At 40.7% G+C, this 25,833-nt stretch overlaps 1 protein-coding gene across 1 annotated transcript; it reads left to right on the forward strand.

The window, feature by feature from the left end:
* The first annotated feature begins 22,065 nt into the window (after positions 1-22,065).
* Positions 22,066-25,582, forward strand: LOC149367523 (uncharacterized). The gene is made up of 3 exons (XM_089567380.1): positions 22,066-22,378; positions 23,101-23,298; positions 24,865-25,582. Exons 1-3 carry the CDS (start codon positions 22,078-22,080, stop codon positions 25,326-25,328), a joined length of 963 nt encoding a protein of 320 aa, XP_089423506.1. The 5' UTR covers positions 22,066-22,077; the 3' UTR covers positions 25,329-25,582.
* Positions 25,583-25,833: the final 251 nt, after the last annotated feature.

Consider the following 25,833-nt stretch of genomic DNA (forward strand, 5'->3'; position numbering starts at 1 on the left):
ACTCCACAACCCTGAACCTCCAGAACTCTGAAACTCTCAAACTCCAAAACTCCGAAACTCCGAAACTCCGAAACTCCAAAACTCCAACACTCCAAAACTCCGACACTCCAAAACTACAAAACTGCAAAATTCCGAAACTCCAAGACCCCGAATCTCCAAAACGCCAAAACTCCAAATCTCTGAAACTCCAAAACTCCGAAAATCCGAAACTCTGTAAATTCGAAACTCCAAAACTCCGAAACTCCAAAATTCAAAAATTCAGAAACTCCACAACCCTGAACCTCGAAAACTCTGAAACTCCAAAACTCCGAAACTCCGAAACTCCAAAACTCCAAAACTCCGAAACTGCTAAACTCCAAAACTCCGAAACTCCGGAACTCCGAAACTCCACAACCCTGAATCTCCAAAACTCCGAATCTCCACAACTCCGAAACTCCAAAAATCCATACCTCCAAAAATCAAAAATTCCAAAACTCGAAAACTCCAATAATTCGAAACTCCGACACTCCAAAACTCCAAAACTACAAAATTCTGGAACAAAACCCTGAATATCCAAAAATCCATACCTCCAAAGCTCCAAAAATCCAAAACTCCAAAACTCCAAACCTCCAAAAGTTCAAAAATCCAAAGCTCCAAAACTCAAAAACACAAAAACTCCAAAAATCCAAAAATCCAAAACTCAAAAATCCAAAACTTAAAAACTCCAAACTCCAAAAATCCGAAACTCAAAAATTTCAAAACTCCAAAACTCTAAAACTCTAAAACTCCAAAACTCCAACACTCCGAAACACCGACACTCCAAAACTCCAATTCTCCAAAACTCCAAAACTCCAAAACTGCAATACTCCAAAACTCCGAAACTCCGAAACTCCAAAACTCCAAAACTCCAAAAATCCGAAACTCTGAAAATTCGAAACTCCAAAACTCCAAAACTGCAATTCTCCAAAACTCCGAAACTCCGAAACTCCAATACTCAAAAATGCCGAAACTCCACAACACTGAACCTCCAAAACTCTGAAACTCCAAAACTCCGAAACTACGAAACTCCAAAGCTCCAAAACTCCAACACTCCAAAACTGTGACACTCCAAAACTACAAAACTACAAAATTCCGAAACTCCAAGATTCCGAATCTCAAGAACGCCAAAACTCCAAACCTCCGAAACTCCAAAAATCCGAAACTCTGAAAATTCGAAACTCCAAAACTCCAAAATTCCAAAACTGCAATACTCCAAAACTCCGAAACTCCGAAACTCCAAAACTCAAAAATTCCGAAACTCCACTACCCTGAACCTCCAAAACTCTGAAACTCCAAAACTCCGAAACTCCGAAACTCCGAAACTCCAAAACTCCAAAACTCCAAAAGTGCAAAAATCCAAAACTCCAAAACTCAAAAACTCCAAAACTCCAAAGCTCCAAAACTCCAACACTCCAAAACTCTGACACTCCAAAACTACAAAACTACAAAATTCCGAAACTCCAAGATTCCGAATCTCCAAAACGCCAAAACTCCAAATCTCTGAAACTCCAAAACTCCAAAAATCCCAAACTCTGAAAATTCGAAACTCCAAAACTCCAAAACTCCAAAACTTTGAAACTCCAAAACTCAAAAATTCCGAAACTCCACAACCCTGAACCTCGAAAACTCTGAAACTCCAAAACTCCGAAACTCCGAAACTCCAAAACTCCAAAAATCCGAAACTCTGAAAATTCGAAACTCCAAAAATTCCAAAACTGCAATTCTCCAAAACTCCGAAACTCCGAAACTCCAATACTCAAAAATTCCGAAATTCCACAACCCTGAACCTCAAAAACTCTGAAACTCCAAAACTCCGAAACTCCAAAACTCCAAAACTCCAAAACTCCAAAAGTGCAAAAATCCAAAACTCAAAAACTCATAAACTCCAAAACTCCAAAGCTCCAACACTCCAAAACTACAAAACTACAAAATTCCGAAACTCCAAGATTCCGAATCTCCAAAACGCCAAAACTCCAAATCTCTGAAACTCCAAAACTCCAAAACTGCAATACTCCAAACCTCCGAAACTCCGAAACTCCAAAACTCAAAAATTCCGAAACTCCACAACCCTGAACCTCCAAAACTCAAAAACTCCAAAACTCCAAAGCTCCAAAACTCCAACACTCCAAAACTCCGACACTCGAAAACTACAAAACTACAAAATTCCGAAACTCCAAGATTCCGAATCTCCAAAACGCCAAAACTCCAAATCTCCGAAACTCCAAAACTCCAAAAATCCGAAACTGAAAATTCGAAACTCCAAAACTCCAAAACTCCGAAACTCCGAAACTCAAAAATTCCGAAACTCCACAACCCTGAACCTCGAAAACTATGAAACTCCGAAACTCCAAAACTCCAAAACTCCGAAACTCCAAAACTCAAAAATTCCGAAACTCCACAACCCTGAACCTCCAAAACTCTGAAACTCCAAAATTCCGAAACTCCGAAACTCCGAAACTTCGAAACTCTGAAAATTCGAAACTCCAAAACACCAAAACTCCAAAACTCCGAAACTCCAAAACTCAAAAATTCCGAAACTCCACAACCCTGAACCTCGAAAACTCTGAAACTCCAAAACTCCGCAAACTCCAAAACTCCAAAACTCCGAAACTGCAAAACTCCAAAACTCCGAAACTCCGGAACTCCGAAACTCCAAAACTCAAAAATTCCGAAATTCCACAACCCTGAACCTCGAAAAGTCTGAAACTTCAAAACTCCGAAACTCCGAAACTCCAAAACTCCAAAAATCCGAAACTCTGAAAATTCAAAACTACAAAAATTCCAAAACTGCAATTCTCCAAAACTCCGAAACTCTGGAACTCCAATACTCAAAAATTCCGAAACTCCACAACCCTGAACCTCCAAAACTCTGAAACTCCAAAACTCCGAAACTCCGAAACTCCAAAACTCCAAAACTCCAAAACTCCAAAAGTGCAAAAATCCAAAACTCAAAAACTCATAAACTCCAAAACTCCAAAGCTCCAACACTCCAGAACTCTGACACTCCAAAACTACAAAACTACAAAATTCCGAAACTCCAAGATTCCGAATCTCCAAAACGCCAAAACTCCAAATCTCCGAAACTCCAAAACTCCAAAAATCCGAAACTGAAAATTCGAAACTCCAAAACTCCAAAACTCCGAAACTCCGAAACTCCGAAACTCCAAAACTCCAAAAATCCGAAACTCTGAAAATTCGAAACTCCAAAACCCCAAAACTCCAAAACTGCAATTCTCCAAAACTCCGAAACTCCGAAACTCCAAAACTCAAAAATTCCGAAACTCCACAACCCTGAACCTCCAAAACTCTGAAACTCCAAAACTCCGAAACTCCGAAACTCCAAAACTCCAAAACTCCAAAAGTGCAAAAATCCAAAACTAAAAAACTCAAAAACTCCAAAACTCCAAAGCTCCAAAACTCCAACACTCCAAAACTCCGACACTCCAAAACTACAAAACTACAAAATTCCGACACTCCAAGACTCCGAATCTCCAAAACGCCGAAACTCCAAATCTCGAAAACTCCAGAACTCCAAAAATCCGAAACTGAAAATTCGAAACTCCAAAACTCCAAAACCGCAAAACTCCAAAACTCCGAAACTCCGAAACTCCAAAACTCAAAAATTCCGAAACTCCACAACCCTGAACCTCCAGAACTCTGAAACTCTGAAACTCCAAAACTCCAACACTCCAAAACTCCGACACTCCAAAACTACAAAACTGCAAAATTCCGAAACACCAAAACTCCAAAAATCCGAAACTGAAAATTCGAAACTACAAAAATTCCAAAACTGCAATTCTCCAAAACTCCGAAACTCCGGAACTCCAATACTCAAAAATTCCGAAACTCCACAACCCTGAACCTCCAAAACTCTGAAACTCCAAAACTCCGAAACTCCAAAACTCCAAAACTCCGAAACTCCAAAACTCAAAAATTCCGAAACTCCACAACCCTGAACCTCCAAAACTCTGAAACTCCAAAAACTCCGAAACTCCGAAACTCCATAACTCCAAAACTCCAAAAGTGCAAAAATCCAAAACTAAAAAACTAAAAAACTCCAAAACTCCTAAGCTCCAAAACTCCAACACTCCAAAACTACAAAACTACAAAATTCCGATACTCCAAGACTCCGAATCTCCAAAACGCCGAAACTCCAAATCTCCGAAACTCCAAAACTCCAAAAATCCGAAACTGAAAATTCGAAACTCCACAACTCCAAAACTGCAAAACTCCAAAACTCCGAAACTCCGAAACTCCAAAACTCAAAAATTCCGAAACTCCACAACCCTGAACCTCCAGAACTCTGAAACTCTGAAACTCCAAAACTCCGAAACTCCGAAACTCCGAAACTCCAAAACTCCAAAACTCCAACACTCCAAAACTCCGACACTCCAAAACTACAAAACTCCAACACTCCAAAACTACAAAACTACAAAATTCCGACACTCCAAGACTCCGAATCTCCAAAACGCCGAAACTCCAAATCTCGAAAACTCCAAAACTCCAAAAATCCGAAACTGAAAATTCGAAACTCCAAAACTCCAAAACCGCAAAACTCCAAAACTCCGAAACTCCAAAACTCAAAAATTCCGACACTCCACAACCCTGAACCTCCAGAACTCTGAAACTCTGAAACTCCAAAACTCCGAAACTCCGAAACTCCGAAACTCCAAAACTCCAACACTCCAAAACTCCGACACTCCAAAACTAGAAAACTGCAAAATTCCGAAACTCCAAGACCCCGAATCTCCAAAACGCCAAAACTCCAAATCTCTGAAACTCCAAAACTCCGAAAATCCGAAACTGTAAATTCGAAACTCCAAAACTCCAAAACTCCGAAACTCCGAAACTCCAAAATTGAAAAATTCAGGAACTCCACAACCCTGAACCTCGAAAACTCTGAAACTCCAAAACTCCGAAACTCCGAAACTCCAAAACTCCAAAACTCCGAAACTGCAAAACTCCAAAACTCCGAAACTCCGGAACTCCGAAACTCCAAAACTCCAAAACTCAAAAATTCCGAAACTCCACAACCCTGAATCTCCAAAACTCCGAATCTCCACAACTCCGAAACTCCAAAAATCCATACCTCCAAAAATCAAAAATTCCAAAACTCGAAAACTCCAATAATTCGAAACTCCGACACTCCAAAACTCCAAAACTACAAAATTCAGGAACAAAACCCTGAATATCCAAAAATCCATACCTCCAAAGCTCCAAAAATCCAAGACTCCAAAACTCCAAACCTCCAAAAGTTCAAAAATCCAAAACTCCAAAACTCAAAAACACAAAAACTCCAAAAATCCAAAAATCCGAAACTCAAAAATTTCAAAACTCCAAAACTCTAAAACTCTAAAACTCCGAAACTCCAATACTCAAAAATTCTGAAATTCCACAACCCTGAACCTCCAAAACTCTGAAACTCCAAAACTCCGAAACTCCGAAACTCCAAAACTCCAAAAGTGCAAAAATCCAAAACTCAAAAACTCATAAACTCCAAAACTCCAAAGCTCCAACACTCCAAAACTACAAAACTACAAAATTCCGAAACTCCAAGATTCCGAATCTCCAAAACGCCAAAACTCCAAATCTCTGAAACTCCAAAACTCCAAAACTCCAAAACTGCAATACTCCAAACCTCCGAAACTCCGAAACTCGAAAACTCAAAAATTCCGAAACTCCACAACCCTGAACCTCCAAAACTCTGAAACTCCAAAACTCCAAAAGTGCAAAAATCCAGAACTCTAAAACTCAAAAACTCCAAAACTCCAAAGCTCCAAAACTCCAACACTCCAAAACTCCGACACTCGAAAACTACAAAACTACAAAATTCCGAAACTCCAAGATTCCGAATCTCCAAAACGCCAAAACTCCAAATCTCCGAAACTCCAAAACTCCAAAAATCCGAAACTGAAAATTCGAAACTCCAAAACTCCAAAACTCCGAAACTCCGAAACTCAAAAATTCCGAAACTCCACAACCCTGAACCTCGAAAACTATGAAACTCCAAAACTCCGAAACTCCGAAACTCCAAAACTCCGAAACTCCAAAACTCAAAAATTCCGAAACTCCACAACCCTGAACATCCAAAACTCTGAAACTCTGAAACTCCAACACTCCAAAACTCCGACACTCCAAAACTACAAAACTCCAACACTCCAAAACTACAAAACTACAAAATTCCGACACTCCAAGACTCCGAATCTCCAAAACGCCGAAACTCCAAATCTCGAAAACTCCAAAACTCCAAAAATCCGAAACTGAAAATTCGAAACTCCAAAACTCCAAAACCGCAAAACTCCAAAACTCCGAAACTCCAAAACTCAAAAATTCCGACACTCCACAACCCTGAACCTCCAGAACTCTGAAACTCTGAAACTCCAAAACTCCGAAACTCCGAAACTCCGAAACTCCAAAACTCCAACACTCCAAAACTCCGACACTCCAAAACTAGAAAACTGCAAAATTCCGAAACTCCAAGACCCCGAATCTCCAAAACGCCAAAACTCCAAATCTCTGAAACTCCAAAACTCCGAAAATCCGAAACTGTAAATTCGAAACTCCAAAACTCCAAAACTCCGAAACTCCGAAACTCCAAAATTCAAAAATTCAGGAACTCCACAACCCTGAACCTCGAAAACTCTGAAACTCCAAAACTCCGAAACTCCGAAACTCCAAAACTCCAAAACTCCGAAACTGCAAAACTCCAAAACTCCGAAACTCCGGAACTCCGAAACTCCAAAACTCCAAAACTCAAAAATTCCGAAACTCCACAACCCTGAATCTCCAAAGCTCCGAATCTCCACAACTCCGAAACTCCAAAAATCCATACCTCCAAAAATCAAAAATTCCAAAACTCGAAAACTCCAATAATTCGAAACTCCGACACTCCAAAACTCCAAAACTACAAAATTCAGGAACAAAACCCTGAATATCCAAAAATCCATACCTCCAAAGCTCCAAAAATCCAAGACTCCAAAACTCCAAACCTCCAAAAGTTCAAAAATCCAAAACTCCAAAACTCAAAAACACAAAAACTCCAAAAATCCAAAAATCCGAAACTCAAAAATTTCAAAACTCCAAAACTCTAAAACTCTAAAACTCCGAAACTCCAATACTCAAAAATTCTGAAATTCCACAACACTGAACCTCCAAAACTCTGAAACTCCAAAACTCCGAAACTCCGAAACTCCAAAACTCCAAAAGTGCAAAAATCCAAAACTCAAAAACTCATAAACTCCAAAACTCCAAAGCTCCAACACTCCAAAACTACAAAACTACAAAATTCCGAAACTCCAAGATTCCGAATCTCCAAAACGCCAAAACTCCAAATCTCTGAAACTCCAAAACTCCAAAACTCCAAAACTGCAATACTCCAAACCTCCGAAACTCCGAAACTCCAAAACTCAAAAATTCCGAAACTCCACAACCCTGAACCTCCAAAACTCTGAAACTCCAAAACTCCAAAAGTGCAAAAATCCAGAACTCTAAAACTCAAAAACTCCAAAACTCCAAAGCTCCAAAACTCCAACACTCCAAAATTCCGACACTCGAAAACTACAAAACTACAAAATTCCGAAACTCCAAGATTCCGAATCTCCAAAACGCCAAAACTCCAAATCTCCGAAACTCCAAAACTCCAAAAATCCGAAACTGAAAATTCGAAACTCCAAAACTCCAAAACTCCGAAACTCCGAAACTCAAAAATTCCGAAACTCCACAACCCTGAACCTCGAAAACTATGAAACTCCAAAACTCCGAAACTCCGAAACTCCAAAACTCCGAAACTCCAAAACTCAAAAATTCCGAAACTCCACAACCCTGAACATCCAAAACTCTGAAACACCAAATCTCCGGAACTCCAAAACTCCAAAAATCCGAAACTCTGAAAATTCGAAACTCCAAAACACCAAAACTCCAAAACTCCGAAACTCCAAAACTCAAAAATTCCGAAACTGCACAACCCTGAACCTCGAAAACTCTGAAACTCCAAAACTCCGCAAACTCCAAAACTCCAAAACTCCGAAACTGCAAAACTCCAAAACTCCGAAACTCCGGAACTCCGAAACTCCAAAACTCAAAAATTCCGAAATTCCACAACCCTGAACCTCGAAAAGTCTGAAACTTCAAAACTCCGAAACTCCGAAACTCCGAAACTCCAAAACTCCAACACTCCAAAACTCCGACACTCCAAAACTACAAAACTGCAAAATTCCGAAACTCCAAGACCCCGAATCTCCAAAACGCCAAAACTCCAGATCTCTGAAACTCCAAAACTCCGAAAATCCGAAACTCTGTAAATTCGAAACTCCAAAACTCCGAAACTCCAGAATTCAAAAATTCAGAAACTCCACAACCCTGAACCTCGAAAACTCTGAAACTCCAAAACTCCGAAACTCCGAAACTTCAAAACTCCAAAAATCCGAAACTGTGAAAATTCGAAACTCCAAAACCCCAAAACTCCAAAACTGCAATTCTCCAAAACTCCGAAACTCCGAAACTCCAAAACTCAAAAATTCCGAAACTCCACAACCCTGAACCTCCAAAACTCTGAAACTCCAAAACTCCGAAACTCCGAAACTCCAAAACTCCAAAACTCCAAAAGTGCAAAAATCCAAAACTAAAAAACTCAAAAACTCCAAAACTCCAAAGCTCCAAACCTCCAACACTCCAAAACTCCGACACTCCAAAACTACAAAACTACAAAATTCCGACACTCCAAGACTCCGAATCTCCAAAATGCCGAAACTCCAAATCTCGAAAACTCCAAAACTCCAAAAATCCGAAACTGAAAATTCGAAACTCCAAAACTCCAAAACCGCAAAACTCCAAAACTCCGAAACTCCAAAACTCAAAAATTCCGAAACTCCACAACCCTGAACCTCCAGAACTCTGAAACTCTGAAACTCCAAAACTCCGAAACTCCGAAACTCCGAAACTCCAACACTCCAACACTCCAAAACTCCGACACTCCAAAACTACAAAACTGCAAAATTCCGAAACTCCAAAACTCCAAAAATCCGAAACTCTGAAAATTCGAAACTACAAAAATTCCAAAACTGCAATTCTCCAAAACTCCGAAACTCCGTAACTCCAATACTCAAAAATTCCGAAACTCCACAACCCTGAACCTCCAAAACTCTGAAACTCCAAAACTCCGAAACTCCAAAACACCAAAACTCCAAAACTCCGAAACTCCAAAACTCAAAAATTCCGACACTCCACAACCCTGAACCTCCAGAACTCTGAAACTCTGAAACTCCAAAACTCCGAAACTCCGAAACTCCGAAACTCCAAAACTCCAACACTCCAAAACTCCGACACTCCAAAACTACAAAACTGCAAAATTCCGAAACTCCAAGACCCCGAATCTCCAAAACGCCAAAACTCCAGATCTCTGAAACTCCAAAACTCCGAAAATCCGAAACTCTGTAAATTCGAAACTCCAAAACTCCGAAACTCCAACACTCCAAAACTGTGACACTCCAAAACTACAAAACTACAAAATTCCGAAACTCCAAGATTCCGAATCTCAAAAACGCGAAAACTCCAAACCTCCGAAACTCCAAAACTCCAAAAATCCGAAACTCTGAAAATTCGAAACTCCAAAACTCCAAAATTCCAAAACTGCAATACTCCAAAACTCCGAAACTCCGAAACTCCAAAACTCAAAAATTCCGAAACTCCACAACCCTGAACCTCCAAAACTCTGAAACTCCAAAACTCCGAAACTCCGAAACTCCGAAACTCCAAAACTCCAAAACTCCAAAAGTGCAAAAATCCAAAACTCCAAAACTCAAAAACTCCAAAACTCCAAAGCTCCAAAACTCCAACACTCCAAAACTCTGACACTCCAAAACTACAAAACTACAAAATTCCGAAACTCCAAGATTCCGAATCTCCAAAACGCCAAAACTCCAAATCTCTGAAACTCCAAAACTCCAAAAATCCCAAACTCTGAAAATTCGAAACTCCAAAACTCCAAAACTCCAAAACTTTGAAACTCCAAAACTCAAAAATTCCGAAACTCCACAACCCTGAACCTCGAAAACTCTGAAACTCCAAAACTCCGAAACTCCAAAACTCCAAAAATCCGAAACTCTGAAAATTCGAAACTCCAAAAATTCCAAAACTGCAATTCTCCAAAACTCCGATACTCCGAAACTCCAATACTCAAAAATTCCGAAATTCCACAACCCTGAACCTCCAAAACTCTGAAACTCCAAAACACCGAAACTCCGAAACTCCAAAACTCCAAAACTCCAAAAGTGCAAAAATCCAAAACTCAAAAACTCATAAACTCCAAAACTCCAAAGCTCCAAAGCTCCAACACTCCAAAACTACAAAACTACAAAATTCCGAAACTCCAAGATTCCGAAGCTCCAAAACACCAAAACTCCAAATCTCTGAAACTCCAAAACTCCAAAACTCCAAAACTGCAATACTCCAAACCTCCGAAACTCCGAAACTCCAAAACTCAAAAATTCCGAAACTCCACAACCCTGAACCTCCAAAACTCTGAAACTCCAAAACTCCAAAAGTGCAAAAATCCAAAACTCTAAAACTCAAAAACTCCAAAACTCCAAAGCTCCAAAACTCCAACACTCCAAAACTCCGACACTCGAAAACTACAAAACTACAAAATTCCGAAACTCCAAGATTCCGAATCTCCAAAACGCCAAAACTCCAAATCTCCGAAACTCCAAAACTCCAAAAATCCGAAACTGAAAATTCGAAACTCCAAAACTCCAAAACTCCGAAACTCCGAAACTCAAAAATTCCGAAACTCCACAACCCTGAACCTCGAAAACTATGAAACTCCAAAACTCCGAAACTCCGAAACTCCAAAACTCCGAAACTCCAAAACTCAAAAATTCCGAAACTCCACAACCCTGAACATCCAAAACTCTGAAACTCCAAATCTCCGGAACTCCAAAACTCCAAAAATCCGAAACTCTGAAAATTCGAAGCTCCAATACACCAAAACTCCAAAACTCCGAAACTCCAAAACTCAAAAATTCCGAAACTCCACAACCCTGAACCTCGAAAACTCTGAAACTCCAAAACTCTGCAAACTCCAAAACTCCAAAACTCCGAAACTGCAAAACTCCAAAACTCCGAAACTCCGGAACTCCGAAACTCCAAAACTCAAAAATTCCGAAATTCCACAACCCTGAACCTCGAAAAGTCTGAAACTTCAAAACTCCGAAACTCCGAAACTCCAAAACTCCAAAAATCCGAAACTCTGAAAATTCAAAACTACAAAAATTCCAAAACTGCAATTCTCCAAAACTCCGAAACTCCGGAACTCCAATACTCAAAAATTCCGAAACTCCACAACCCTGAACCTCCAAAACTCTGAAACTCCAAAACTCCGAAACTCCGAAACTCCAAAACTCCAAAAGTGCAAAAATCCAAAACTAAAAAACTCAAAAACTCCAAAACTCCAAAGCTCCAAAACTCCAACACTCCAAAAGTCCGACACTCCAAAACTACAAAACTACAAAATTCCGACACTCCAAGACTCCGAATCTCCAAAACGCCGAAACTCCAAATCTCGAAAACTCCAAAACTCCAAAAATCCGAAACTGAAAATTCGAAACTCCAAAACTCCAAAACCGCAAAACTCCAAAACTCCGAAACTCCGAAACTCCAAAACTCAAAAATTCCGAAACTCCACAACCCTGAACCTCCAGAACTCTGAAACTCTGAAACTCCAAAACTCCGAAACTCCGAAACTCCAAAACTCCAACACTCCAAAACTCCGACACTCCAAAACTACAAAACTGCAAAATTCCGAAACTCCAAAACTCCAAAAATCCGAAACTCTGAAAATTCGAAACTACAAAAATTCCAAAACTGCAATTCTCCAAAACTCCGAAACTCCGGAACTCCAATACTCAAAAATTCCGAAACTCCACAACCCTGAACCTCCAAAACTCTGAAACTCCAAAACTCCAAAACTCCAAAACTCCGAAACTCCAAAACTCAAAAATTCCGAAACTCCACAACCCTGAACCTCCAAAACTCTGAAACTCCAAAAACTCCGAAACTCCGAAACTCCATAACTCCAAAACTCCAAAAGTGCAAAAATCCAAAACTAAAAAACTAAAAAACTCCAAAACTCCTAAGCTCCAAAACTCCAACACTCCAAAACTACAAAACTACAAAATTCCGATACTCCAAGACTCCGAATCTCCAAAACGCCGAAACTCCAAATCTCCGAAACTCCAAAACTCCAAAAATCCGAAACTGAAAATTCGAAACTCCACAACTCCAAAACTGCAAAACTCCAAAACTCCGAAACTCCGAAACTCCAAAACTCAAAAATTCCGAAACTCCACAACCCTGAACCTCCAGAACTCTGAAACTCTGAAACTCCAAAACTCCGAAACTCCGAAACTCCGAAACTCCAAAACTCCAAAACTCCAACACTCCAAAACTCCGACACTCCAAAACTACAAAACTCCAACACTCCAAAACTACAAAACTACAAAATTCCGACACTCCAAGACTCCGAATCTCCAAAACGCCGAAACTCCAAATCTCGAAAACTCGAAAACTCCAAAAATCCGAAACTGAAAATTCGAAACTCCAAACCTCCAAAACCGCAAAACTCCAAAACTCCGAAACTCCAAAACTCAAAAATTCCGACACTCCACAACCCTGAACCTCCAGAACTCTGAAACTCTGAAACAACTCCGAAACTCCAAAACTCCAACACTCCAAAACTCCGACACTCCAAAACTACAAAACTGCAAAATTCCGAAACTCCAAGACCCCGAATCTCCAAAACGCCAAAACTCCAAATCTCTGAAACTCCAAAACTCCGAAAATCCGAAACTGTAAATTCGAAACTCCAAAACTCCAAAACTCCGAAACTCCGAAACTCCAAAATTCAAAAATTCAGAAACTCCACAACCCTGAACCTCGAAAACTCTGAAACTCCAAAACTCCGAAACTCCGAAACTCCAAAACTCCAAAACTCCGAAACTGCAAAACTCCAAAACTCCGAAACTCCGGAACTCCGAAACTCCAAAACTCCAAAACTCAAAAATTCCGAAACTCCACAACCCTGAATCTCCAAAACTCCGAATCTCCACAACTCCGAAACTCCAAAAATCCATACCTCCAAAAATCAAAAATTTCAAAACTCGAAAACTCCAATAATTCGAAACTCCGACACTCCAAAACTCCAAAACTACAAAATTCTGGAACAAAACCCTGAATATCCAAAAATCCATACCTCCAAAGCTCCAAAAATCCAAAACTCCAAAACTCCAAACCTCCAAAAGTTCAAAAATCCAAAACTCCAAAACTCAAAAACACAAAAACTCCAAAACTCCAAAAATCCAAAAATCCAAAACTCAAAAATCCAAAACTTAAAAACTCCAAACTCCAAAAATCCGAAACTCAAAAATTTCAAAACTCCAAAACTCTAAAACTCTAAAACTCCGAAACTCCAATACTCAAAAATTCCGAAATTCCACAACCCTGAACCTCCAAAACTCTGAAACTCCAAAACTCCGAAACTCCGAAACTCCAAAACTCCAAAACTCCAAAACTCCAAAAGTGCAAAAATCCAAAACTCAAAAACTCATAAACTCCAAAACTCCAAAGCTCCAACACTCCAAAACTACAAAACTACAAAATTCCGAAACTCCAAAATTCCGAATCTCCAAAACGCCAAAACTCCAAATCTCTGAAACTCCAAAACTCCAAAACTCCAAAACTGCAATACTCCAAACCTCCGAAACTCCGAAACTCCAAAACTCAAAAATTCCGAAACTCCACAACCCTGAACCTCCAAAACTCTGAAACTCCAAAACTCCAAAAGTGCAAAAATCCAAAACTCTAAAACTCAAAAACTCCAAAACTCCAAAGCTCCAAAACTCCAACACTCCAAAACTCCGACACTCGAAAACTCAAAAATTCCGAAACTCCACAACCCTGAACCTCGAAAACTCTGAAACTCCAAAACTCCGAAACTCCGAAACTCCAAAACTCCAAAAATCCGAAACTCTGAAAATTCGAAACTCCAAAACCCCAAAACTCCAAAACTGCAATTCTCCAAAACTCCGAAACTCCGAAACTCCAAAACTCAAAAATTCCGAAACTCCACAACCCTGAACCTCCAAAACTCTGAAACTCCAAAACTCCGAAACTCCGAAACTCCAAAACTCCAAAACTCCAAAAGTGCAAAAATCCAAAACTAAAAAACTCAAAAACTCCAAAACTCCAAAGCTCCAAACCTCCAACACTCCAAAACTCCGACACTCCAAAACTACAAAACTACAAAATTCCGACAATCCAAGACTCCGAATCTCCAAAACGCCGAAACTCCAAATCTCGAAAACTCCAAAACTCCAAAAATCCGAAACTGAAAATTCGAAACTCCAAAACTCCAAAACCGCAAAACTCCAAAACTCCGAAACTCCGAAACTCCAAAACACAAAAATTCCGAAACTCCACAACCCTGAACCTCCAGAACTCTGAAACTCTGAAACTCCAAAACTCCGAAACTCCGAAACTCCGAAACTCCAAAACTCCAACACTCCAAAACTCCGACACTCCAAAACTACAAAACTGCAAAATTCCGAAACTCCAAAACTCCAAAAATCCGAAACTCTGAAAATTCGAAACTACAAAAATTCCAAAACTGCAATTCTCCAAAACTCCGAAACTCCGTAACTCCAATACTCAAAAATTCCGAAACTCCACAACCCTGAACCTCCAAAACTCTGAAACTCCAAAACTCCGAAACTCCAAAACTCCAAAACTCCAAAACTCCGAAACTCCAAAACTCAAAAATTCCGAAACTCCAAAACTCCAAAACTCCAAAAGTGTCAAAATCCAAAACTCAAAAACTCAAAAACTCCAAAACTCCAAAGCTCCAAAACTCCAACACTCCAAAACTCTGACACTCCAAAACTACAAAACTACAAAATTCCGAAACTCCAAGATTCCGAATCTCGAAAACGCCAAAACTCCAAATCTCCGAAACTCCAAAACTCCAAAAATCCGAAACTCTGAAAATTCGAAACTCCAAAACTCCAAAATTCCAAAACTGCAATACTCCAAAACTCCGAAACTCCGAAACTCCAAAACTCAAAAATTCCGAAACTCCACAACCCTGAACCTCCAAAACTCTGAAACTCCAAAACTCCGAAACTCCAAAACTCTGAAACTCCAAAACTCCAAAACTCCAAAAGTGCAAAAATCCAAAACTCCAAAACTCCGAAACTCCGAAACTCCAAAACTCCGACACTCCAAAACTGCAAAACTACAAAATTCCGAAACTCCAATACCCCGAATCTCCAAAAGGGCAAAACTCCAAATCTCCGAAACTCCAAAACTCCAAAAATCCGAAACTCTGAAAATTCGAAACTCCAAAACTCCAAAATTCCAAAACTGCAATACTCCAAAACTCCGAAACTCCAAAACTCAAAAATTCCGGAATTCCACAACCCTGAACCTCCAAAACTCTGAAACTCCAAAACTCCGAAACTCCGAAACTCCGAAACTCCAAAACTCCAGAACTCCAAAACTCCAAAACTCCAACACTCCAAACCTCCGACACTCCAAAACTGCAAAACTACAAAATTCCGAAACTCCAAGACCAAGAATCTCCAAAAGGCCAAAACTCCAAATCTCCGAAACTCCAAAACTCCAAAAATCCGAAACTCCGACACTCCAAAACTCCAAAACTCCAACACTCCAAAACTCCGACACTCCAAAACTACAAAACTGCAAAATTCCGAAACTCCAAAACTCCAAAAATCCGAAACTCTGAAAATTCGAAACTACAAAAATTCCAAAACTGCAATTCTCCAAAACTCCGAAACTCCGTAACTCCAATACTCAAAAATTCCGAAACTCCACAACCCTGAACCTCCAAAACTCTGAAACTCCAAAACTCCGAAACTCCAAAACTCCAAAACTTCAAAACTCCGAAACTCCAAAACTCAAAAATTCCGAAACTCCAAAACTCCAAAACTCCAAAAGTGTCAAAATCCAAAACTCAAAAACTCAAAAACTCCAAAACTCCAAAGCTCCAAAACTCCAACACTCCAAAACTCTGACACTCCAAAACTACAAAACTACAAAATTCCGAAACTCCAAGATTCCGAATCTCGAAAACGCCAAAACTCCAAATCTCCGAAACTCCAAAACTCCAAAAATCCGAAACTCTGAAAATTCGAAACTCCAAAACTCCAAAATTCCAAAACTGCAATACTCCAAAACTCCGAAACTCCGAAACTCCAAAACTCAAAAATTCCGAAACTCCACAACCCTGAACCTCCAAAACTCTGAAACTCCAAAACTCCGAAACTCCAAAACTCTGAAACTCCAAAACCTCAAAACTCCAAAAGTGCAAAAATCCAAAACTCCAAAACTCCGAAACTCCGAAACTCCAAAACTCCGACACTCCAAAACTGCAAAACTACAAAATTCCGAAACTCCAATACCCCGAATCTCCAAAAGGGCAAAACTCCAAATCTCCGAAACTCCAAAACTCCAAAAATCCGAAACTCTGAAAATTCGAAACTCCAAAACTCCAAAATTCCAAAACTGCAATACTCCAAAACTCCGAAACTCCAAAACTCAAAAATTCCGGAATTCCACAACCCTGAACCTCCAAAACTCTGAAACTCCAAAACTCCGAAACTCCGAAACTCCGAAACTCCAAAACTCCAGAACTCCAAAACTCCAAAACTCCAACACTCCAAACCTCCGACACTCCAAAACTGCAAAACTACAAAATTCCGAAACTCCAAGACCAAGAATCTCCAAAAGGCCAAAACTCCAAATCTCCGAAACTCCAAAACTCCAAAAATCCGAAACTCTGAAAATTCCAAACTCCAAAACTCCAGAACTCCAAAACTGCAATGCTCCAAAACTCCGAAACTCCAAAACTCAAAAATTCCGAAACTCCACAACCCTGAACCTCCAAAACTCTGAAACTCCAAAACTCCGAAACTCCGAAACTCCAAAACTCAAAAATTCCGAAATTCCACAACCCTGAACCTCCAAAACTCTGAAACTCCAAAACTCCAAAAGTGCAAAAATCCAAAACTCCAAAACTCAAAAACTCCAAAACTCCAAAGCTCCAAAACTCCAACACTCCAAAACTCCAAAGCTCCAAAACTCCAACACTCCAAAACTCCGACACTCGAAAACTACAAAACTACAAAATTCCGAAACTCCAAGATTCCGAATCTCCAAAACGCCAAAACTCCAAATCTCCGAAACTCCAAAACTCCAAAAATCCGAAACTCTGGAAATTCGAAACTCCAAAACTCCGAAACTCCGAAACCCCAAAACTCAAAAATTCCGAAACTCCACAACCCTGAACCTCGAAAACTCTGAAACTCCATAACTCCGAAACTCCGAAACTCCAAAACCCCAAAAATCCGAAACTCTGAAAATTCGAAACTCCAAAACTGCAATTCTCCAAAACTCCGAAACTCCGAAACTCCAATACTCAAAAATTCCGAAACTCCACAACCCTGAACCTTCAAAACTCTGAAACTCCAAAACTCCGAAACTCCGAAACTCCAAAACTCCAAAACGCCAAAAGTGCAAAAATCCAAAACTCAAAAACTTAAAAACTCAAAAACTCCAAAGCTCCAAAACTCCAACACTCCAAAACTCTGACACTCCAAAACTACAACAATACAAAATTCCGAAACTCCAAGATTCCGAATCTCCAAAACGCCAAAACTCCAAATCTCTGAAACTCCAAAACTCCAAAACTGCAATACTCCAAAACTCCGAAACTCCGAAACTCCAAAACTCAAAAATTCCGAAACTCCACAACCCTGAACCTCCAAAACTCTGAAACTCCAAAACTCCAAAAGTGCAAAAATCCAAAACTCCAAAACTCAAGAACTCCAAAACTCCAAAGCTCCAAAACTCCAACACTCCAAAACTCCGACACTCGAAAACTACAAAACAACAAAATTCCGAAACTCCAAGATTCCGAATCTCCAAAACGACAAAACTCCAAATCTCCAAAACTCCAAAACTCCAAAACTCCGAAACTCCGAAACTCCAAAACTCAAAAATTCCGAAACTCCACAACCCTGAACCTCGAAAACTCTGAAACTCCAAAACTCCGAAACTCCAAAACTCCAAAAATCCGATACTCTGAAAATTCGAAACTCCAAAACTCCAAAACTGCAATTCTCCAAAACTCCGAAACTCCGAAAGTGCAAAAATCCAAAACTCAAAAACTCAAAAACTCCAAAGCTCCAAAACTCCAACACTCCGAAACTCCAAGACCCCGAATCTCCAAAAGGCCAAAACTCCAAATCTCCGAAACTCCAAAACTCCAAAAATCCTAAACTCTGAAAATTCGCAACTCCAAAACTCCAAAACCACAAAACTGCAATACTCCAAAACTCCGAAACTCCGAAACTCCAAAACTCAAAAATTCCGAAACTCCACAACCCTGAACCTCCAAAACTCTGAGACTCCAAAACTCCGAAACTCCGAAACTCCAAAACTCCAAAACTCCAAAACTCCAAATTTGCAAAAATCCAAAACTCCAAAACTCAAAAACTCCAAAACTCCAAGGCTCCAAAACTCCAACACTCCAAAACTCCGACACTCGAAAACTACAAAACTACAAAATTCCGAAACTCTAAGATTCCGAATCTCCAAAACGCACAAAACTCCAAATCTCCGAAACTCCAAAACTCCAAAAATCCGAAACTCTGAAAATTCGAAACTCCAAAACTGCAATTCTCCAGAACTCCGAAACTCCGAAACTCCAATACTCAAAAATTCCGAAACTCCACAACCCTGAACCTCCAAAACTCTGAAACTCCAAAACTCCGAAACTCCGAAACTCCAAAACGCCAAAACTCCAAATCTCCGAAACTCCAAAACTCCAAAAATCCCAAACTCTGAAAATTCGAAACTCCAAAACGCCAAAACTCCAAATCTCCGAAACTCCAAAACTCCAAAAATCCGAAACTCTGAAAATTCGAAACTCCAAAACGCCAAAATTCCAAAACTGCAATACTCCAAAACTCCGAAACTCCGAAACTCCAAAACTCAAAAATTCCGAAACTCCACAACCCTGAACCTCCAGAACTCTGAAACTCTGAAACTCCGAAATTCCAAAACTCCAACACTCCAAAACTCCGACACTCCAAAACTACAAAGCTGCAAAATTCCGAAACTCCAAGACCCAGAATCTCCAAAACGCCAAAACTACAAATCTCCGAAACTCCAAAACTCCGAAAATCGGAAACTCTGTAAATTCGAAACTCCAAAACTCCAAAACTCCGAAACTGCAAAACTCCAAAACTCCGAAACTCCGAAACTCCGGAACTCCGAAACTCCAAAACTCCAAAACTCAAAAATTCCGAAACTCCACAACCCTGAATCTCCAAAACTCCGAAACTCCAAAACTCCAAAAGTGCAAAAATCCAAAACTCCAAAACTCCAAAACTCCACAAACCCGAATCTCCACAACTCCGAAACTCCAAAAATCCATACCTCCAAAAATCAAAAATTCCAAAACACGAAAACTCCAATAATTCGAAACTCCGACACTCCAAAACTCCAAAACTACAAAATTCTGGAACAAAACCCTGAATATCCAAAAATCCATACCTCCAAAGCTCCAAAAATCCAAAACTCCAAAACTCCAAACCTCCAAAAGTGCAAAAATCCAAAACTCCAAAACTCAAAAACACAAAAACTCCAAAAATCCAAAAATCCAAAACTCAAAAATCCAAAACTTAAAAACTCCAAACTCCAAAAATCCGAAACTCAAAAATTTCAAAACTCCAAAACTCTAAAACTCTAAAACTCCAAAACTCCAACACTCCGAAACTCCGACACTCCAAAACCACAAAACTACAAAATTCCGAAACTCCAAGACCCCGAATCCCCAAAACGCCGAAATTCCAAATCTCCGAAACTCCAAAACTCCAAAAATTTGAAACTCTGAAAATTCGAAACTCCAAAACTCCAGAACACCAAAACTCCAAAACTGCAAAACTCCAAAACTCCGAAACTCCGAAACTCCAAAACTCAAAAATTCCGACACTCCACAACCCTGAATCTCCAAAACTCTGAAACTCCAAAACTCCGAAACTCCGAAACTCCTAAACTCCAAAACTCCAAAACTACAAAATTCCGAAACTCCAAGATTCCGAATCTCGAAAACGCCAAAAGTCCAATTCTCCAAAACTCCAAAACTCCAAAAATCCTAAACTCTGAACATTCGCAACTCCAAAACTCCAAAACTCCAAAACTGCAATACTCCAAAACTCCGAAACTCCGAAACTCCGAAACTCCAAAACTCCAAAACTCCAAAAATCCGAAACTCTGAAAATTCGAAACTCCAAAACTCCAAAACTGCAATTCTCCAAAACTCCGAAACTCCGAAACTCCAATACTCAAAAATGCCGAAACTCCACAACACTGAACCTCCAAAACTCTGAAACTCCAAAACTCCGGAACTCCGAAACTCCAAAACTCCAAAACTCCAAAAGTGCAAAAATCCAAAACTCAAAAACTCAAAAGCTCCAAAACTCCAAAGCTCCAAAACTCCAACACTCCAAAACTGTGACACTCCAAAACTACAAAACTACAAAATTCCGAAACTCCAAGATTCCGAATCTCAAAAACGCCAAAACTCCAAATCTCCGAAACTCCAAAACTCCAAAAATCCGAAACTCTGAAAATTCGAAACTCCAAAACTCCAAAATTCCAAAACTGCAATACTCCAAAACTCCGAAACTCCAAAACTCAAAAATTCCGAAATTCCACAACCCTGAACCTCCAAAACTCTGAAACTCCAAAACTCCGAAACTCCGAAACTCCGAAACTCCAAAACTCCAGAACTCCAAAACTCCAAAACTCCAACACTCCAAGCCTCCGACACTCCAAAACTGCAAAACTACAAAATTCCGAAACTCCAAGACCCCGAATCTCCAAAAGGCCAAAACTCCAAATCTCCGAAACTCCAAAACTCCAAAAATCCGAAACTCTGAAAATTCCAAACTCCAAAACTCCAGAACTCCAAAACTGCAATGCTCCAAAACTCCGAAACTCCGAAACTCTAAAACTCAAAAATTCCGAAACTCCACAACCCTGAACCTCCAAAACTCTGAAACTCCAAAACTCCGAAACTCCAAAACTCCAAAACTCTAAAACTCCAAATTTCAAAAAGTGCAAAAATCCAAAACTCAAAAACTCAAAAATTCCCAAACTCCAAAGCTCCAAAGCTCCAAAACTCCAACACTCCAAAACTCCGACACTCCAAAACTACAAAACTACAAAATTCCGGAACTCCAAGATTCCGAATCTCGAAAACGTTAAAACTCCAATTCTCTGAAACTCCAAAACTCCAAAAATCCGAAACTCCACAACCCTGAACCTCCAAAACTCTGAGACTCCAAAACTCCAAAACTCCAAATTTGCAAAAATCCAAAACTCCAAAACTCAAAAACTCCAAAACTCCAAGGCTCCAAAACTCCAACACTCCAAAACTCCGACACTCGAAAACTACAAAACTACAAAATTCCGAAACTCTAACCCCCGAATGCAGAAATCTAACTTCACTCGAACTTGTATCGCGCTTGAACCTGACTACGGTAAGCCGACTTGAAGCATCAAGTCGACTTCAGGACCCCCAAGTTTGGTTTCGTGTTTCATAGACGCTCAACCTGACTTGCTTCGTCAAGTGAAGTGCGTGCTTGAACGCGAGGGCGCATTGCTCGTCTGGGGAAGAGAGTATTCAACATTCTATTATAATAACGCACGTTTTACTCGTATAAAACCACGCGTTTCGTTCAGCAATCATAAACAGGCACTAGGTGTAAGTGACTTCTGCAGAAAAATGCTAACAATAAAACCACATTTCAGTGCTACCGGCCGCTTTCGCCCGAATGACGTCTTTGGTTGGCAACGTGTCCCACATTGAGCCAATTCTAGTTGAGCCGTAGCCAGTTTTTTCTACGTTGTTTCTTTTCTGTTCACGTTGGCCTACTAGCAAGGCGTGTTTATCCACCTTACCACGTGAGCAGAAATCGCGAAATGTCGCAACACTGCGAAGACTCGGGCTCTCAGCGGAGACCAGCGCCTCGCTTCACGTTTGAAGAAAAAGAGCTCCTAACGGCGCTGGTGAAGGCGCATCAGCACATACTGGAGTGCAAGAAAACAGATGTGTCTTCTCTGGCGAAGAAAAACGAGGTTTGGAAAGAAGTTGCAAGAATTTTTAACAGTAACCACGGGGTGACCCGACGCGACCCTCACCAGCTCAAAAAATGCTGGAATAATATGAAGCAGAAGTCAAAGGAGGAGGATGCGAGGAAACGGAGGGATTGCCATAAGACAGGTGAGCGCAGCTTTCAGGCCGTTTACTAACGCTTGTTCCTGCATGTTTCGTGTGCCATGGATAAGGGCGCGATTATTCTACTTGGTCTGCGTAAGCAGCGTGTGCTGGAATGCATAGTTTTAGGAACGGTATAATAACGCGCAAATTGGCGCGTAATCACGCTTTCCGCGAAGTGTACCCTGCTGCATTTACGAATGCAGATAAATGCAGCCTGCTTTCATCGTGTAAATAATGCGTAAGCAGTATCCTCTACAGCCTCCTTGTTTCATAAAAACTATGGAGAATGTTTACTACACTCGAGTCAGTGCGAAAGCACAGATTTCTGCTACATAGAAGACGATGAGCGGGCAGTACCATGCGATGGAGCGTTCGCGTCACGCCGGCAGCGAACAGACAACGGACGATTCGTACCGCTGACCTAGTTCAGACGGCGTCAACACTGGCGAACTTTATGTTCATGAGGAAACTAGCTGCGCGATTGAGAGTTGATTGGTACTATTGAAAATCCGGAAGGCTGTGCATAAAGCAACCTACCTTTACTCGTTCATGACACTATTGGGACTAGTGGCACAAAAATGGAGCGAAAACAACACCGGACGCATTGATGTGCCTTCGGTTGCTTTTGTATGGGACTTCATGAAAAAAAACAGTATTTTAATGGCACATTTTACATCTATTAAAGCTAGGTTCCCTGTGTGCTATATGTTTTGTTTTCTTTTCAGGGGGAGGGCCAGCAGAGTGCGCTATAAGCCCGCAAACTGAACAAGTGCTGGCTGTTGCCAGCCACATTTCCACGCGTGCTGGCAATCAGACAGACTCGGACAGGGGCATTGACCTCTTGCCAGTGGCAAGTTTGCCTGTTGTTAGGCTCCTGCAGCCAATGGTCGATGGACCAGGCGATATGGAATACCACTATGCAGGTAGGGCACTTTGCATGGCAGTGTGCACTGTTGCAAGTGACGCTGCTTTAATTTTTTTATTGCCTTTAATCTACTGTGAGGATTATAGGGTTCAGCTACAGCAACACTGTTGCAAGCTGCTGTACACGGGGTTGGCTGAATGTTTGTGCAGATCAAGGCTGCATTGGTTGACAATGCAAAAGGATGACCTGCTCCAAGCTGCATGTTGTTGGACAGCACTCCGAAGGCATTCTGTCTTGGTGGTGCTCACGCATGTAAGTGGTGTGCTGTTTTTCTGTAGTGAAAGGAGGCGAGTCAACCGTCGGGCACTGATGTAGCAACCTTGTTCCGTGCTGCAACCTGAACTGCATTCATTATGACATTTTCACCTGCTTATTTCGTGTTTTTGAGCCCGGCTGGGCATTCCTGCATCTCTTTAAACGAATGTCAACTTTCATGCAGTTCCATTATGCATGCACTCCACATATTTTCATATTTGTGTGCACTTGTACATGGTAGTGCTTGAGGGATAAGCTAACAACATTCTCGTTCTGAATAATATTGCAGCTTGCCTCTGTTTAATGCTCGAAATACCTTTGGAATTTGGCTGCTAGTTTGAAAGCAAATTGTGTTTTGCATTGCAGAGGTTTTACTTGAGGAGTGTTTTCTGTAGCCCTGAATTTGGTTGCCTACAGATGTGCTTATTAGTGCAGACTGAAAAGTAGCACTAGTGGCAGCAGTGTGTACACAAACTGTGCAGTAATATTTATGGCGGTAGCATCAAAAATAAAAATTTGTTGCACAACACAGCATTCAATTGTCACTTGTACATACTTTATTTGTACAATGCACTATATTAAACAGAAAGGAAATTGTAATACTCTCTATAGGAATGGCACTGCCAATGTAATACAACCACAGTGCAACAGTTTGCAGTGACTGATTCGGGACTCCTATAATGAGACACGAGAAATAGCAGCTTTGTACAGTAGCTTACATACACCCATTATAGGCTGTTCCACAGGCTGCAGTATTCTTCACTTTTCTTGTATGCCCCACCTTAGCATTGGTATCGCATATATGTGGCTAAGGAGGTTGAAAGTAATTATAAGGAAACCTTTACAAAAAACACAGGACGGAAGAGAGAAACACACAAATGCTAAGTTGGAAATGTACAAAAATTTAAAAATAACGAAACCCACTGAAAGAACAAAAAGGTGCAAGCACAGAATTAAAGAATAACCACATGTGTAAAAACTCTGGGCCAGCACGACTATATTAGCAAATTATATATTAGCATATTAGCAGAAAAAACACAAAAGTGAGGCCATGAGGCTCAGAGCAAATTGCGAAGAATATAACAGACCAAAACAGAACACCTAAACCATGGCCCCAAGATGCAATGGCAGTTATTTGGTGCTGAGAAAGGCAACTGATGCCTCACTTACTTCTAAGAACATTATAAAGGTTTCGTTATAATGTCTGTTTACTAACTGACCCAACAGTTTGCTCTATTGAGGTAGGAGGATAATGCATTGTTAGCTTAGATTTATTTTCCCACTAATTTTTTCTTTTTGTTTATTACAGAGGAAGACTGGGAAGCTCCTCCTGTTGACGAGGAGCAGCCATCAACGGCTCCTGTTGGCCCAAGTGCGGCAGCTCCAGAAGCAACTCAGCAGGAGAGCGGTGCCTTTTGTACACCTGTAGAACCTGGCGATGCTCCCAGCACAGCTGCAGTTGCTTCTGGAGCTGACGCTTGCACTGCTGCTGAAGCAGTGGCCACTGGCGATGGTGGCAGGGCTCCGAGAGGGCGGATGGCCCTCTTGGAGAGGTCTCTGGCAGACGAGAATGATGTCAGAGCCTCTCTACTGCGAGAAGAGCATGCGGTGCGCCTCCAGCTGATGCGGGAGGACCACCAAAGTCTTCTCGAAGAACGTAGGGAGAAGAAAGTTTTGGACATTGAGGAAAAAAAACTAAAAATCGAAATTCTCCAAATCGAAAAAGAAATAAAACTAGAACAGCTTCGCAGGCTGCGAGAGGCACCAGAATAAAATAGTGCCTACAAGTGAAAGAAACTGGAATGCTGTCTGAATGCTTGCACGAATAGTATGTGGCAAATCCTCATAACGTCACTTCATTGGCACCCGTATGGTTTCAAGTACATGACTCAGTGGGAGGAATGGTACTCCTCCTCCTGCTGCTATGGCTACATGGTGCTTGTGGGTCTTTGTATTCAAACAGTAATTCGCGGAAGTATGCACTGCTGTATGCTACAAATCTGGCTGCTCTTGGAACGAAAATCCTCCCCTGGCACGGCTTGCAAAACCAATTGGTAGGGAAAATTTAGGCCACACTGGCAAAGGTTCCATGTAAGAAAAGTCGCAACAATCTCTGCTCATGGAAGAGTCAACACCATAAGTGCACAAAGGCCAACACTGCTCTCTCCTAGTTCTATTATCTATGCTGTGTCGCTTAACCTAAGGCCTCCTACACAAAAACCTAAACCCGTAAAGAACGTGGTTCCTCCTATGCTCTCTACTAGGTTGGCCCAGAGCT

Source organism: Amblyomma mixtum, chromosome 1 (genome assembly GCF_055824585.1).
Source record: "Amblyomma mixtum isolate Tamu chromosome 1, ASM5582458v1, whole genome shotgun sequence".
Classification (NCBI taxonomy): domain Eukaryota; kingdom Metazoa; phylum Arthropoda; class Arachnida; order Ixodida; family Ixodidae; genus Amblyomma; species Amblyomma mixtum.